This window comes from Myotis brandtii, unplaced genomic scaffold (genome assembly GCF_000412655.1).
Source record: "Myotis brandtii unplaced genomic scaffold, ASM41265v1 scaffold915, whole genome shotgun sequence".
Classification (NCBI taxonomy): domain Eukaryota; kingdom Metazoa; phylum Chordata; class Mammalia; order Chiroptera; family Vespertilionidae; genus Myotis; species Myotis brandtii.
The window spans coordinates 1795602-1812016 of record NW_005371769.1 but is presented as its reverse complement, the minus strand read 5'-3'; the positions used below and the strand labels follow the sequence as shown (position 1 = coordinate 1812016).

At 56.2% G+C, this 16415-nt stretch overlaps 1 protein-coding gene across 1 annotated transcript in view; it reads left to right on the top strand.

Annotated features, from left to right (window-relative positions):
- CDH4 (cadherin 4, type 1, R-cadherin (retinal)) overlaps positions 1–16415 on the top strand; it is a 151752-nt gene that overhangs the window by 40738 nt on the left and 94599 nt on the right. The window contains exons 3-4 of the mRNA XM_014532776.1: positions 960–1186; positions 15017–15214. Of these exons, the coding sequence (XP_014388262.1) occupies positions 1013–1186; positions 15017–15214 (372 nt within the window). The 5' untranslated portion in view covers positions 960–1012. The remainder of the gene's footprint in view (positions 1–959; positions 1187–15016; positions 15215–16415) is intronic.

The following is a 16415-nucleotide window of genomic DNA, read 5'->3' as shown; positions in this document are numbered from 1 at the left end:
ATAAATAGCAATTAAATCATGTAAGCAGTGACAGTGAAATTGCTTCAAAAACCGATCCTCCCACCATAATTGCTGAGGGACTCACATTTTTATAAATACGGGGTAACTTTATCCATCGCTCTTATCAGCAGAGTGTGACACGGGCTGCGGGGCCTCGGAGTTTACAGGCACGAGGCGGCCCGGAGGCGCACGTGGAGGGTGCGCGTGCAGGTCCAGCGCCGGCTCGGGGGTGTCCCCGCGCGGAATGGCAAGTGCCTCACTGGGGGCCGGCAGTCCGGTGCCTAACTCATGTTTGGGAAGCAAACACCATGCCTGCCTGGCAGAGGGGCAGCCTAGCTGCCTGCACTCCACCTCCCGGTCACCGACAAAGCACCTGGCTGCCCGAGGTCGCTGCCGGCCCATCGCCGGCCGCCGGCCTGGTGGACAGTTCGCAGGAGCCAGGTTTGTGTGCAGAATAAAACGGACCTGAGGCCACAGCGGATGCAAGCCCTGCCCAGAGCTGCTCTTCTCCGTCCCGCACTTGGCCGTCTTGGGTGGGAAATGGCCACTAGGGCCTTCAAAGCCTGTGGGGCGCAGTTTGCGTGTGGTGGGCGTGGGGGTCGTGCTTCAGGTGGACAACACCCCACGCCCAGACTCCGAGATGCCCGCAGGAGCGCGGCACAGCTGTGCTAGGTCTCGGGAGAGCATGGCACAGCTGGCCTAGGTCTCGGGAGAGCATGGCACAGCTGGCCTAGGTGTCGAAAAGCCGCCACTGGTTTTTAGTTCCTTTTTTTGAGGCCTCTCCGTGTTCCCCAGGGGGAGAGAGAAAGCCCCAGACCTGACAAAATACATCCCTGTCGTGGCTGATTCCTGCTGTCCTTAGAAACCAGACCTGCTGCCTGGAAGGAAGCCATGTGACCACGTCTGCCTTCCCCTCCCCCACACCCCCGGGTCCTGACCCCCTCTCCCTCCTCTTGCAGTCAAGTTCAGCAGCTGTCTGGGGACCGAGGGGACGCAGTATGAGACCAGCAGCATGGACTTCAAAGTCGGGGCAGACGGGACGATCTTCGCCGCCCGGGAACTGTGGCTCCCCTCTGAGGAGGTGGCCTTCACTGTGACCGCGTGGGACCACCAGATGGCGCAGCGATGGGACGCCCTGGTGCGGCTGCTGGTGGCCCAGACCTCGTCCCCCCTCTCTGGACACAAGGTAAGGTGGGCCGCCACGGTGGGCATGGTGCATGCCCTTCCTCCTCAGGCCCTTGTACCCTGCAAAGGCCCCGGAAGACAGGCCACCCCGGTGGCTGGGACAGCAGGAGGGGCCTCAGAAGAAGGGGGAGGGGAGGACAGAAGGAGGGAGAAGACAGGGAGGGAGCAGGGAGGAGACGGAGGAAAAAGATGGAGCGACATTCACCACCCTCCCTCTGACTTCACTTCCCCCAACTTGCCTGCAGGGCCTGTCTCTGTAGGTCGGAGTGGGGTGAATTCACCCTCCCCGGTTCCTAAAAGGCCTCTCTCATTGCTACATTGCCTAGCAACCCATGGCCAGCCCCCCAAATCCTCAATGTTACGGTTCACGTGTCCACGGGGCCAGGTCTTAGTCCTTTTCTGCTGGTCCCATGTTCGGCTGCTGCATCGGCCTTGGGTGTGGGGGCTGCGGGGCCAGCAGGGAAGTCCCAGCCCTGCTGCTCACGGCCACCTGCCCCCAGGGACAACTGGTGGGGGGAGAAAGTACGTGAGGCCCCTGACAGCCCACGAGAGGTCTGTGCGGTCCATGTCATCGGGACTGCATGTGTGGCTCGTTAGCAAAGGAGCACACGGGTGAAGCAGTACAAGGTGACCTTGAGTGGCGTTCACAGCTCCCTCAGAAGAGGGCCCGTGGGCATTAAAGGGTTAAACCAAGCTGACCAGAATCCTTTCTATCGATTTGCCCAAAACCTTATGCAAATCTGTTGTCTGAACCTCACTGGGACAGTCTGCAAGTTTCCCCAAATCTCTTGGCCACGGAACCCTTTTCATGGAATTTTTGGCAAGAGAGGTGTTCCAGGGAACCCACTTTAGGAAAATGGGGTCTGCGTCTTGTTTTTAGAGGTGGTTGCAAAAGAGAATGTGGTGACTCAGGTGGTAGCGTTCTCATTGGTGAGCTGACTCCACGGGGAGGGACACCTCGAGCGCCTTGAACCAGGTGTCCCCAAGGCAAGGGCCTCGTCCTGTGGTGACGAAAACCAGGTCCAATGACTAGTTTTTCCTCTCTCCTGAGTGGTTATCACAAGCCGTGTCCAGAAGAAAAGGCAGTGAGCAAGGCAAGCCCCGGGGCAGCCCTGGGGACACTGTCCCATGTGGGGCCCCTCCCTGCAGGTGGCGGGGACAGGGGCTGAAGGACAGGGAAGCGGTAGTAAGCCGCCATCCCTGACTCTGGTGCAGACCCTGTGTGCCTCCTGAGCAAAGAACAGGCTCCTTTAAGCCTCAGATAAAAGGCACTAATTGAGAACATGCCTGTTGTTAGGCATGTTAATGAGGAGGCTCTGATGCAGGCAGCCCCTGGTCCTCCGTGGAAGGTGGTTGCAATTAGTCCCCGTAGGAGTGCACCGCCAGCCCAGGCTGTTCTGGCAGAACAGGACACGGAATCCGTGGCCCAGGCTCAGAGCATCTGTGGGGCTGCACACCCACATGTGTGAACTGTGACCATAAGAGACAGCGGGCAGTCTGCAGCCCACCGACCAGGCCTGGTTCCAGTCTCGTCACCTGCATGGCTTCCTTTTTCCTTTTACTCCGAACCCAAAGCAGCCTGGCCTGACTTCCAGGATGTCACACAGACCCTGCTCTACATGGCATCATCTCTCCAAACCCTCACGTGTCCACAGTGGGCACTGCAGACGGAGAAACTGAGCCATGTGACTGCAACCCCTTTGCTACATGGGAGAAGCAATGTTCTAGAGAGGAGTGAAAAGTGGCTGTTAGTGCAGCGGAGCCCCACCATGGAGGGGCCTGCCTGCCTGGCTGCGGGTTTGAACCAGGGCTTCTCCAACTTACTGGCTGACAAGGCAGAAAATCATATCTAAACATCGATGTCAAGAAATTATGAAAAGAACAGGAAGTGAAACACAAAGTAGAAAGAAGGAAACAGAAAAACCAAGAGGAGAAAATATATAGACAGAATCAACAGACAGAACCTGGCTCTATAAACTACTAAGCCAAGCCCTGGCCGGGTGACTCGGTTGCTTGGAGCATTGTCCCGTACACCAAAAGGTTACAGGTTCAATCCCCAGTCAGGGCACATATAACTGATCGATGTTTCTCTCTCCCTTCCTCTCTCTCTTGAAAAAAAAACAAAACAATAAAAGCATATCTTCAAGCGAGGATTACAATAAAATAAACTACTAACCCAATTGGGTTGTATAAGAAAAAAGAAATTGCAAATTATCCTAATCAGGAATGAAAAGAGGGCATCGTGATCAATGTCATAAACTATAAAGAGCATTTAAGGATATTATGTATGATCTGTGCCAACCTTTTGAAAACACACGTGAAACGGATAACATTCTAGAAATATACAGCTCACCGAAACTAGCATGAGAAGGAAATCTGCACTGTTTATTATTCCAAACAAAATTTAAATTAAAATCCTTATCTTAAAGAAATGCCCACACCATCATGGCTCCACTGGTAAATCCTACCTAAGCCTTAAAGAGCAATTGAAATTAATCCTGTACACATTGTCCAGAGAGCTGAGCAAGAGGAGTCATTCCCCAAACACGCAAGCGCCATGTCCAAGCCACCACGAGCTCTCCTCAGAGCCAGCAAGAGCTGTGTCCAGAACCAGCCAAAACCTTGAAAGAACAGCAGGGAGGTCACTATAGGCCAGCCTGCTCACAAGTAGATGGGGAAAAAAATACCTAAACAAAATATTAACAAACGAATCCAGCCATGTATACATAAAATAAGCCACGGCCACACCAGTGTGTGCAAGACTGCAAGGTTATTTAACATGTGGAAGTTAGTCCATGTAATTCAACACAGAGTAAAGTGCATAGTGATTGTAAAATTTCACCTTCATTCAGGATGAAAATATTCAGCCAATTAGGGAAAGAAAGGACTGTCCTTAATGCTGTAAAGGGTGTCTACGAAAAGCAGACAGCAAACCTCCAGTCTACTTTTGGAATAGCCAAAGCCTTCCTTGACATTGCAAAGAGGACAAGGTCATTCCTACATCACATGCTGGGGGTTCAAGCCAAGGTTAGGCAAGAAAAGGAGATCAAAATAAATAGAACTGACATTTGTAGCTGATACGATGTGACTGAAGATCTGGAAGAACCTGTAAGTAGCACGCTGCAGTCAATGAGTGAGGGTAGCAAGGATGGAAAAGCCATCCTCCTTCTACAGACCGGAATAAATCATCAGAAAATGAAATTTGAGCTGGATATGAATTACGAAAGCATGGAAATGGTCATGCAACTAGAAGTAAGCCTAACAAAACTGTTCAAGACCCTTCCATATTATTGAGAACAATTAAAGAATCCTTTAAAAGAGAGGGGTGTGCTACTCAGCAGGTTTTGTGTTGTAGGAATGCTGGTTCTACCCAAAGGTTTCTGCAGACTCAGCACATTCCCAGCATGGTTTTTGCCTGTTCGTAGGAGGTTAACAAGCTGACTTTACATTTTTTAAATGGAATGCAAAGGCCAAGAATGGCCTAGAATAACAGGAACACGGGACTTGGGCATCAAGACACACTAGTAGACCCAGCCAAGCTTCTCAGCCTCACGCTGTTGGCATTTGGGGCTGCCCTGCACTGTAGGGTGTTGCCAGCAACCCTGGCCTCCACCCCCGGGAGGCCAGGAGCACCCACACCACCCCATATGCAGCCAATGCAATCTCCAGTCATTGATTGCAGCGTTGCCCCCTGTGGCAGAACCACTGAACTGTTAGAGCTAAAATGGTATGGTTTGGGCGCGAAGAGGGTCAGATGGACAAATGGAACAGAAGAGCAAGCCCAGAAAAAGATGTTTAAACCTTTAAATAAAAGGTCATCTTCATAAAGGCATCCCTTTTGTACAATAAGATTCGCCCACTTCACATAGACAGTTTGGCGAATTCTGTCACACGCACATGCTGAAGACCCTTGGTTTTTGTAGGAGTACCAGAGGTCAGCCAGCCAGCTAAGAATGGTTCCTACAATTTAAATGGTTGTAAAAGTGTTGTATTAATAGCCTTGGTTTCGCTCCTTGGCCCCCAATGCCTAAAACAGCCGTGGGCAAACTACGGCCCGAGGGCCAGATCCGGCCCGTTTGAAATGAATAAAACTAAAAAAAAAAAAACCGTACCCTTTTATGTAATGATGTTTACTTTGAATTTATATTAGTTCACACAAACACTCCATCCATGCTTTTGTTCCGGCCCTCCGGTCCAGTTTAAGAACCCATTGTGGCCCTCGAGTCAAAAAGTTTGCCCCCCCCTGGCCTAAAATCTTTAACTCTGGTCCTTTAACAAAACGTTTGCCAAGCCCTACTTTGAATAGGGTGGGAGGACTGTCTTTCAATACTGACGCTGGGCCCACGGCGCCTCCCACGCACACCCCGCCACCAGCTCCCCGTGGACTGTGAATCTACGTGAGCAAGACAAGGCGAGACGACTGGCAGAGCATGTGAGGAGGGTGTCGTGGGGCCGCCTTCTCACACCTCTGCTCACCAAAGCAGCCACTTCAGAAAGTGAAACGTTGAGCCTGGGGATGGGAGAGGGTATTTCTAACACCTGACAACTAAGGGCGCACATCCGAGTGCACAGAGGATATCAGTCACCGGGTGAAGGAGGAGAGCCAGGCTCGACCAGTGTGGCCGCATCAGCCTCGCAGGGCAAGGCAGACCCGGGCTCCACACCGAGAGTGATAACACCCATATGGGTGAGGACGGGTGCAGTTGGCATTTTCCTGCACTCACGTGGGGGTGTATTTTGGTGCAACTTCTTTAGACCCTGATTTGGCATGCTCACTCAGTTGAACATACGTGTACTCAAGTAAAAGGAAACCACTTCCTCTACTCACAGCTCATCCGACACCGAAGGGAAGGGTTCTCCGCCTGAGCTGCTCTCCAGCTCCACAGACGCGGCTGGGGGTCCTACCACGCAGACCCCAGGCTCGGGGTCCAATCCCAGTCCCAAGCAGCAGCAACATGAGTGAGTGTCCTCGACACACGTGAGGGGAGAAGGCAGACGCCAGGCAGGACACGCACACTGTGTGACTGCACCCAAGTGGGTCCCCGTGTGTGACATTCGGGACAGAGGTCGCCTGTGGGAGGCGGGAGGAGGGGCTGGGTGGGGCCAGAGAACATGAGGCAGGGCTTGGGGGCAGGTGTTCATTCTGTGATCATTTAACTGCTCACTGATGTTTCAAGCACTTGAATGCAGGTAGTTTGTAATTCACAATTTTAACACTGTTTTCAGTGTCCAGATCCCTGGCTGGGATTGGACAAGGTGGGGGGTTCAGACAGGACACAGTGAGCAAGGTTTCTGTCGGCAGAAGGTTCTAGAAACAGGGCCTCCTTTAAGGGAGCAGTTTGCAGTGTTGGAAGTCTGGGGGCGCTCTTAGGAAGGGAGCCTGGAAGCGATGCCCTGGAGGATGGCGTTTCATCCTCGAAGGTCCAGGCTCCTCCGTGCCTGTTGCTCAGTGGCCTGGGTGGAGCTGGGCAGGCCGACAGCTTTACACTCCGATGAGCCGTACAGATTTGGCAGCGTTTCTCCTTCCCATCCTCTCCGCTCCTAGCAACTGCTGACAGGCGGGCGTTCGGCAGGCAAAGCGCACTTGGGTGAGGAGAACGCTTGGTGTGTGTAGTCTTGCAGGAAAGCCGATAGCAATTCAATTAGAAAATGCAAATGCGGTCATGTACTTCCCTGGGGAGTGCTGAGCGCCTCGGGGATCCGAGCAGTAGCCCGGCCACAGTACTCACTGACGAGAAACGGCCCCCACCTGTCAGCTCAGGCACAGTGGCACTTGGAAGGGGCAATGGGGCCTGTGGGTATAGTTTGCAAAGAAGAAACCCTTGTTTATGAAGCTAATATTGGGTCTTATGGCTGTGTCAGCGTTTATGAAAGAGACTCAGCCCAGCGACACCCCTGTGTCAGACTGCCCACGGCCGACCGCGTTCTTCCCTCGGGCTTCCTGCCCCCCAGGCATGTGGGCTGAGTTGTGTCCCCCTGGAACTCTTGTCGGAGCCCCAACCTACAGGCCCAGAGATGGGTCTGTGTGTGTGTAGGGTGTGCAAACGTCCTTAGTGAAGTGAGGGCATCGGGGGCCCGACCTCACCTGCCTGGCGCCCTGTGACAGGCACGCAGAGGGGAGCGCTGTGTGACAGAGGTCGGGCGGTGCTTCTGCAGGCCAAGGGCCCCCGCGGTGACAGACCACCACGGCACCTCCAGAGGGGCCTGGAGCGGCCTCTCCTTCCTCCGGAGGAACCTGCCCGCCCGCCCTGGACCCCAGACTTCCAGCCCTCGGAGCTGAGGGGGAATGTCTGCTGTTGAAGCGCCCAGTCTGCGGTGGGGGGCGGTGGCCCCCGGACACTCACACCAGGGGTGGGACCTGTGTCTTCCTGCCGAGGTGGAGACTCAACCCCCGGGAGTGCAGATGCCCCATCACCCTGAAGGCGGGATGAGTCCCGACCTGGGGCCCACCCAGCGCCCCAGACGCCCTCAAGGCCTCTTCGTTCAGCCGCTCGGGTCTCCACAACAGCGAGAACCAGGCTTGCTGAGCCCCGATTCTTTAGCCCTGCGTCCCGTGGCCTGTGACCCTCCATCCCCATGGTCTCCCCTGCCCCATCCCCACAGTTGTCACCCCTCCATCCCCGAGAGTGTGTCTCCATGGGCCCAGGTTATTTATAAAACAGTGGAAGGGAGGACCTGGTTGAGAACCATTCCTGTGTCCACCCGAGAGATGAGGCGCCAGAGGTCAGGCCCACCGCGTGTGGATCCCTGCGTGGCCTGTGTCCCTGTGAGCGCCAGAGGGCTGGTGTGCGGCCTGAACCTTGACACACGGGTCCAGAGCTTCCTCCAAGGGGCCACCTGGGGCTTGCATGCCAGGTGTCACCTTGGGGAAGCACCTGAGGTCACTAGGTGCCGCCCGGAAGCAGCGAGCTGGTCCTTCTGTCCTTTCCCAGAGACGGCCCTGCCCGTGCGCTGAGAAACAGCAACTCTGCGGCAGCAGTGTCATGGGCCAGGCGTCCGCGCTCCCGTTCCCGGGACGATGCCAGCTGCTTTGATGAGTGTCAGCCCCTCCCCTCAGACAGCGCCACGCATGAGGCTGCTACAGACCCGCTCGACGGCCGTGGGGGTGAGACCCCTGTCCCCATGTGCTCTGTGCATTCTTCCACAGCAAAGACCCGCACAGCGGCCAGCAGAGCCCACAGCCCTGTCAATGCCCCGCCCCAAGGTGGGTATTCAACAGATGAACAGGGCTCCCCAAAATAATCGCCGCCTATAACTCTTCGTAGGGATGAAGGCGGGAGTCACTGTTCTCATAGGTGAGAGTCTCCTTTGCCCTGGCTTTTCCGATGGCAGCCCTGGCCCACGCACCTCAGCTGCCGGGGGCTGCGCTCTCTGGGCAGGCAGGAGTCACAGGGTGGAGGTCACACTTAGGCGGTGCTCCAGGCGACAAATGGCCTCACAGGGCGGCCCCTGCAGCTGGACCAGGGCACAGCCAGGCTGAGGAGCGGCAGCGGCAGCGGCATCAGTCACCTTCCCTAGCCGGTCCCCGTAGAGGACACTGCCCGGGCACTGTCTCAGTGAGACCTGCTGGGACAGGACAAGACAACGAGCCCTCACAGGTGACTTGCTGCGGCCCAGGGCGGTGTGGGGAGCAAGGGGGCGAGAAAGGGCCCTATAGGCAGGGAAGCTCCCGAGGATGACGAGGGGGCGGGGGGGGGACCACTACCTGGACCTGGTTTTGTCTGGTTAGGCCTCAGTCAAACCCTTCCCTCGTCCTGGCCGAGGCCTTCCAGAATCATCCGAGCAGATGGAACTGACCATTTTTCTCACTAATGACGCCAACATGAACCACTCCATTCATTTCCACCATTAACAACTCTGGGAAAAGTGACATATTTTGGCTTAACTTACTAATTTAAATTTTTACTGTGATTGTATTTTTCCCTGTAAACTGAAAGGTGATTTCATTTCAGATAGTGCTCACTAAACATGATTTCTTGATTCTCTAGAGCAGGGGTCATTGAACTGGCCCCCTGTTTAAAAAGTTTGAGGACCCCTTCTTAAGTGTAAGGCCCGGCCCTCTAACGGTCTGAGGGACAGTGAACTGGCCCCCTGTTTAAAAAGTTTGAGGACCCCTGCTCTAGAGCAAGGCCAGCCACATGGTAGTTACATACACACATGCACATACACACGCATACACACATGCATACATATGTGCATGTACAGATATGTGCATGTGCATACACATCCACATATGCACACGGGCATACACATATACACGCATACACCCTCAGAGCCGCAGCCCACATGCCATGCCCACCCTTTCAGCCGAGGGGCAGAGGGGACCCTGGCCCTGGCCTCCTGGGCGCCCATCCCCAGGTGTAAGCGAGGGCGGGCCAGCCCCACCTCGCGTGGGTGAGCCCGTGGGGCAGGAGGGACGGGTGCGGAAAGTTAGCGCTGAGGCTTTTCGTTCCAGTGGATGATGCGGAAGCGCTCGTGCTAGCCGCTCAGGAAACCTTTCTCTGGTGCCTGTGGGACGTTCCAGAAGGACTCCACCTTAGAAGAGATGGGAAATGAGGACTAGCGTGGAGCTTGGGGGAACCGCGAGTCCAGCCCCCCGGTGTCATGGACAGAAGAGCGCACTCAGCTACGTGCCGCCTCAGCACCACGGGCACGCCCGTGTTATTTAAATGGCTCACAGCATCTGCTTGTAAAGAGCGGCGGTGCCTCTGTCCTTTTATTTTCTGTTTGTTAAGCACCATTTCATTCTGTCCGTCCTTAGCTACCATGGAAACCAGCCGCAAGGTTGCGTTCAGTGCCCTGGCTAAGTATTTTAAATATACGTGTTTGCAGGTGAGCAAACTGTGCCGCTTCTGAAACATACATTGAAGGGAAGGAGAACCAGCTGCATAGAATATAGTGCCTTTTTTTTCTTTTTAAGAAATTGAGTTATTGTCTCTGACAATCAGCAGCAGGTTTGACATTTGGGGGAGGGGGCGGGGAGGACACGCTGTTTCCTTTATTAAAGCATGTTTACCCCAAAGCTATGAGGAAGCAGAAAAGGGGAGGACGGCTGAGTGGGAGACACAGAAGAGTGGAAATGGCACTGGCATCTGGGCACGCTCCCCCGCCCGGTCCTAAGGTGAGTCGTGTCCGTTCATAGGACAGAAGCAGTGCGGGTTCCCACATGTTTCATCCTGCGGACAGCCCCTAGGAGCTGAGCAACCTCGGGACTCCAGGGCCCTGAGACGTGGTGTTCGCATGCGGGGCCTGGGCCCTTTCCCAACCATCAGAGCCGCCTGGCGAGCCGGTGTCGGTGGGTCTGGGTGTGACAGGTGGAAGGCTGGACACAGTTCGTCAAAAGGAAAGAAGGCCCACAGGCTGGGCGGGACTGCTGTGTGCGCCCCGGAGTGAGGGAGGGCTGATCGCGGCCTCCTCGCGGGCCTCCCGGACCTTCCATCCTGGGCGAGCACGGATCCACCCCTCGGCCACACACAGGGTCGTGCAGACTGTGGCGAGATAGACCGGGAGAGCAGGAAAAGTCAGGGAGCCCCCACCTCCTTGTTCTCTGCTCATGCAAATTGCAACATAGCCCCCTCCAAAGAAGCCAGTCTCGGCATTAGGGGTCTGCCCAGCTGCGCTGCCAATCAGAGGAATTGCTGTCCTGGGTCAGGGGAGCTGAAGATTCCATCTGGGGCAGGGCCAACCTGGAGCCCTTGATTGAGGAGAGGCCTCAAAGATATCAGTGGTCACCGAGCCGAGTGGGCGTGTCCCACAGGAACCTAACAGACATGGTTCCGTTAATTGCATTATCGAATGAGGTGGGCTTGTGTCCATGCCGTTTTCTCAAACCGGGGAGAATTTAAGGTGCTCAGGAAGCGTCCAGCAGGCCCGCCCAGGACCTGACGGGTGGGAAGGCCTGTGGGGACAGCAGGCTGTCATCTGGGACCCTGTCTTCAAAGGGTGAGCTGCTGGGCATCCTTAGAAAGGCACTCGGGAATGGTGCCACATGCGGCTGGCTTCGGAGCAGCTTCTACTGCGCTACCTTCTCGGAGAACGGGAGCCTCGCTCCCCACACAGGAGCCCAGTCCCGGCCGCCCAGCTCTCCCGCGCTCCCTCTCGCCCACTGCTCCTGAGGCTGGCCCGGCCCGGCCCTTGCTCTAGTGTCCCTGCGTCTCAGAGGCGCTCCTGCAGCACCGTGGAGCTCCGGGCACATCCACCATGCGGACCCCTGGCCCACCTGGGGAGCCTAATTTGTTGGGTCAAGACTGTGTGGTCCTCGGCATTCCTATCACCTGGAAACTCACTCACCTGCCAGCCAGTCCACACCCACTTCAACCTTCATGGCGGGAGGCCCGGGGAGGCACCCAGGGCTCCTGCTCCGAAGGCCAACCCTGGGTTATTACACCCCCCGTGCAGTGACCCCCGAGTGTGTTAGGGGCCGGCCCGCTGGCTCGCAGCCCGTGCGCACACCTGGCTCTTCATAACCCTGTGTTCCTAATCTGTGCAGTTGGACAGAGAAGGATACATCATGCATGGTGACTGGAGGAGGTGTGTGACCGCCGTCCTCCCTGGCACTTTCTTTTCCTCTGTTTTTTAAGGCGATAATTTAAAGCCTGCCCCAGGTCAGTCTTGCATTATTCATCTTTCACTTGCGAGGGCCGCTGGGAGGAGGTGGCCCACCTCTAGGTGATAGTGATGAGTCCCTGAGGGCCTCACCTGGGAGTCATAGTCAGTTACACTCACAGTCAGACAGCAGTCCCCGACGAGGGGCCAGGCGGGCGCAGGCGGGGCCTGGGAAGGGAGCTCAGGAAAATGGGGTGCGGGATGAGGGACAGGCAGGTGGAGGCGGAGGACAGGTCACTTGGAGTTCAGGTTTGGGCCGGGGAGGTGAGGGTGGTGAATGATGGGATTTGGAGGCATCATGAAGCTGGCCCATGAACTTGGGGGCTTAGCCGGGCAGTGCTACATGCCATGCTCCGAGAGGGCCCGGGTCACGGGTGTCCAGGACACACTCGCCCCATCCAAGTCCCTGCCCGTCACCTTGGGCCTCCCGGAGAGGTGGGAACGTCCTGCTGGCTGAAGCGGGCTCAGGGCTGGCGCCAATTTTCCCCAGATTTGTTATTACATTTGTCTCATAGCTTTAAAATAGTCGCAAATACAGGCAATTTATTTAAACAGCACTAGGGAAATTAATGCCGGGAAGCTCTTCCTGAGCAAATGAAGATAAAGCAGGGCGTCTGGGCTTTGCAATGGCTCTTTGAAGCCCTTTGAAGTTCTGTGTCTGTAACTCAGAAGGCTCAGGTGAGCATCTGCTGGTGCCCAAGCGCCCCGCTGAGGCAGACCTGTGCTCTCCCACCGTCACGCGGGGTGTGGGGGCACCCGGACAGCCCCCCGGAGGCTGTGCTTGTGGCAGGGGCTCCCGGGTCATGGTGCACGAGGTGGGTTGGGCCGAGTCCACCTGCTGCCCTGTGCGGATGTGCTCAAGAGCAGACCCCGCCCGGCCCCTTCTGAGCAGGGACCTGGGGACGGCGGAGGAGTCCCAGGCAAGGCTGTGGGCTTGTGGAGCACGTGGCGCCTGGAGGGCCCCTAAACACAGATTCCGGGCCCAGCCCAGAGGCAGCAGGTCCAGGTGGCACCTGACTCGCCGGGACCTCGGAGCGCTCCCTCCACAGCCTGGGGTTTGTCACTACGTCTTCAGTTGGGACCCTGGTTTCTGCACAGCCACCTAGGTCAGGACTGGGAAAGGGGTGCAACCTCACAGGCACGAGCCGCCAGCAGAGGACGGTCACTCCCCGCCTGGTGCTCTGGCCTTGCAGTCTGACTCCCAGGGTTCAAATCCTGCCTCTGCCTAATGAGCTGTACCCTCGGGTGTTCCTTGGCGCCTCTGAAGTCCCCTGCTGGGTCCATAGTAAAGTGGGGGTGCCTCCACCGAATTAGCGATGGGGCGGATTTGGGTGGAAACGGCGGAACGCTCAGCCCCTGTGGCGTGGAAAGCAGCTGTGCCCTGGATGCCGGGAGAGCGTGTGGCCAGGACTGTCCTAAACGCAGTTCTGCAGACGACCCACCCTGCTCCTCACGACAGGGGTCCCGAGGCAGCGTCCAGCAGTGGGTGCAGTGTCCCAGCCCGCGGGAGCAGGGCCAGAAGGCCACACGTGCCTCCGGGGCTCCTTGCTGAGGAAGGAGGACAGTGACCTGGGAAAGCCCTCGGCTCTGATTGGGGCAAACTCTTGAATTTGGGAGCGGCACACAATGAGACAGCAGGGACCGACGGGACGTTCCCGCGGGTCTCTCACGGGAGTGTGGCTGGCCAGATGGGCTTTCCCTTGGAGTAGCTTTAAGTTTGGGCATCTGGGCGTATAGAAGTTTTATTGTTTGTTGTTTTTTTGGCATCAACAAGGCAGTTTTGTGTGCATGTTTAACTTACTGCTATGCATCTTTTTGGCAAAACAAAATGGGAAGTTTCTCTGTCCACAGAGGACGATGCTAAGACCAGCCGGGGGCCTCAAGGGGCCTTGAGCTCAGCTGGGGGGCGGGGAGGGGGGACCCAGCCAGGATTGCTCAGACGCCTCCAGCCAGTTTTGTCCCCTCTGCCTTGGCTGTCCTGGCCCAGGTCAGCCTTGCCGTGTGAATTCGCGTGCTCGGGGCCCGAGACTCGGCGTGAAGTGAACATCAACCAGGAACACCGGGCTGAGGCGCAATATGGGGCGCCTTGAAAATAAACACAGGTGACAGATGTGTAAGTGCCCCGTGCACACACGAAGTTCTGCTGGCTCCTTTAATTATAGAAAGCCATGCATGTGATAGCGTTCAGATACACAGAAATATAAAAGGAATAAAGTAAAATAAACCCGCTGGTGACCGGAGAACACAGGTGGCCTCTGGGTGCGTTTCTGTCCCACCTCTTCTGGATCCTTTGAAAAATAAGACTTGGCCCTGGCCCGTTTGGCTCAGTGGACAGAGTATCGGCCTGTGAACTGAATCCCAGGTTCGCTTCTGGTCAAGGGCACGTGCCCGGGTTGTGGGCTCAATCCCCAGGGGCGTACAGGAGGCAGCTACTCAATGATTTTCTCTTGCCATTGGTGTTTCTATCTTTCCCTCTCCCTTCCTCTCTGAATCAATAAAAAAAAATATTTAAAACAAAAAAAAGAAGTGGCTGGAGTTTGGCGAGATGAAGGGACTTAGCCGGTGTCCCGTGAACCCTTGCGTGCACATAGTGTGAGACCCAGGTCTGCTCCCGCCCAGCCCCGCGCCCTCCGCCCTCTCCCTGCAGACGGCCCACTCGGTTTGGGAGGTGAAAGGACACATTGTTTTGCTTTGTTTGATTACCGGGAAACATGGGCGGTTTTAGAAATTTATTGGTCCTTTATTTTGCTATTAAGTTTCTATTCATGTCCTTTTCCTGTTATAAAAAAGATTCAAAATGTTTATTGGTTTCTAAGTGCTGTTTGTATAGCAAGGCTGTTAACCCTTTGCTCCTAGTCCAGCAGTTGCTTTTAGGACCTGTTTTCCTAGCCAGGAGTTTTTAAACTAAAATGTATTTGTCCCTTTGTGATTGTTTTCCACTCGGGATTTAAAAGCTCAGTCCATTCTATTGGTTAGTTAACTGCATTTTCTTATTTTTTGTGGCTTCTTCCCTCCCCCCACCCCCACTCCCCACAATGTAATTCTGTTTCTTTGTGTAGATGCATCTGGTTTGGTGTTTTCCCTGACACAGCCCCTCCTCACAACATCATCCCGGCTTTCCCTGTCAATCAGGAAAGTTCGGATTCTCTAATTGACGCCTTCTCCTCAGAGCAGAACCTAACCACGTGGTGGCTCTTGTCTCCCCCTCCCCACCCCACCCCCAAAGATGCCGCAGATGCCTCAGAAAGGAAGGAAGACTCCAGCCCTGGACCTCACCCCGCCTCCCAGAGACGTGCTACTGCCGTGGCCCCAGCACCCACCTTCCAGTGGCCTGGGCCTGCGGAGGCAGAAGCGGGACTGGGTCATCCCACCCATCAACGTGCCGGAGAATTCTCGCGGGCCCTTCCCGCAGCAGCTGGTGCGGGTAAGTGCAGGCCCCCTCCTGCATGGGGACCCCCTCCTGCATGGGGCGGGGAGCCCCCTGCGTGGGGAGCCCTCCTGTGTGGGGAGCCCCTCCTGCATACAGACCCCATTGTATGGAGAGCCCCTCCTGAGTGGGGAGCCCCTCCCTGCGTGGGGAGCCCTCCTGTGTGGGGAGCCCCTCCTGTGTGGGGTGGGGAGCCCCCTGCGTGGGGAGCACTTCCTGCATGGGGAGCCCCTGCGTGGGGAACCCCTCCTGTGTGGGGAGCCCCTCCTGTGTGGGGAGCCCTCCTATGTGGGGACCCCCTCCTGTGTGGGGAGCCCCTCCTGCGTGGGGAGCCCTCCCTGCGTGGGGAGCCCTCCCTGCGTGGGGAGCCCCTGCATGGGGAAGGTCTAGGCTTCCCAGCCTCTGCTCTGCAGATCTTGCCCATCAGGTCTGATGGGCTTGCTCCTGGTGGCGGGAGGGGTTTGCATTTGTATCTAAGGTTGAGATGTCGCCTTTTCAGTGAGAGTTACACGAATGACAGAGCAGAGAAACCCAGGGGGCATCCAGTTGTCCAGGGCAGATGGGCTGCGTGAGTTGGGTCCCCTGGGTCCCCTCTCTCGCAGTTACTGTCAAGTGACTGCGCCCAAGAGTGGGAGGAGGCGAGGCGGGACTTTGGTTCAGGCCCTTGGCCTCTGACACCTGTCTTTGGCCTGATCGTTCACACGCCTTTCAAACGATGACAAAGTTGCTGAGCGGTGGCGTGACTGTATGATGATCTTGCTGAAAAGTCACAAGACTTGAGTCTGGACTGTGATTCTGAGTTGGCAGGGGCTTCATAGCCAATGACTGAATCCATTCCGGCTGCGTAGTGAGGCCCCACCACAACCCACAGGCCCTGGCTTGGAGGGCTTCCAGGGTGGTGGCCACGTGGGCGCGGGGGCAGTGGTGCTCCGGGGAGGGCATGGAGCCTCCACACCCTTCTCCACACCTTGCCCTGCGTATCTCTCTCACCGGCCTGTCGCCAGTTATATCCTTTATGATTAACTGGCAATCTAGTGAGTGAACTGTTTCCCTGAATTCTGTGAGCTGCTGTGGCCAATTAAGCGATGCAAGAAAGGGTCATTGGAACCTCCGATTGATAAACAGCCACAGGTCAGCAGCGGTGACAGCCTGGACGGGGGGTTGGCATCGCAGTGGGCAGTCCTGAGGGCCTGAGCCT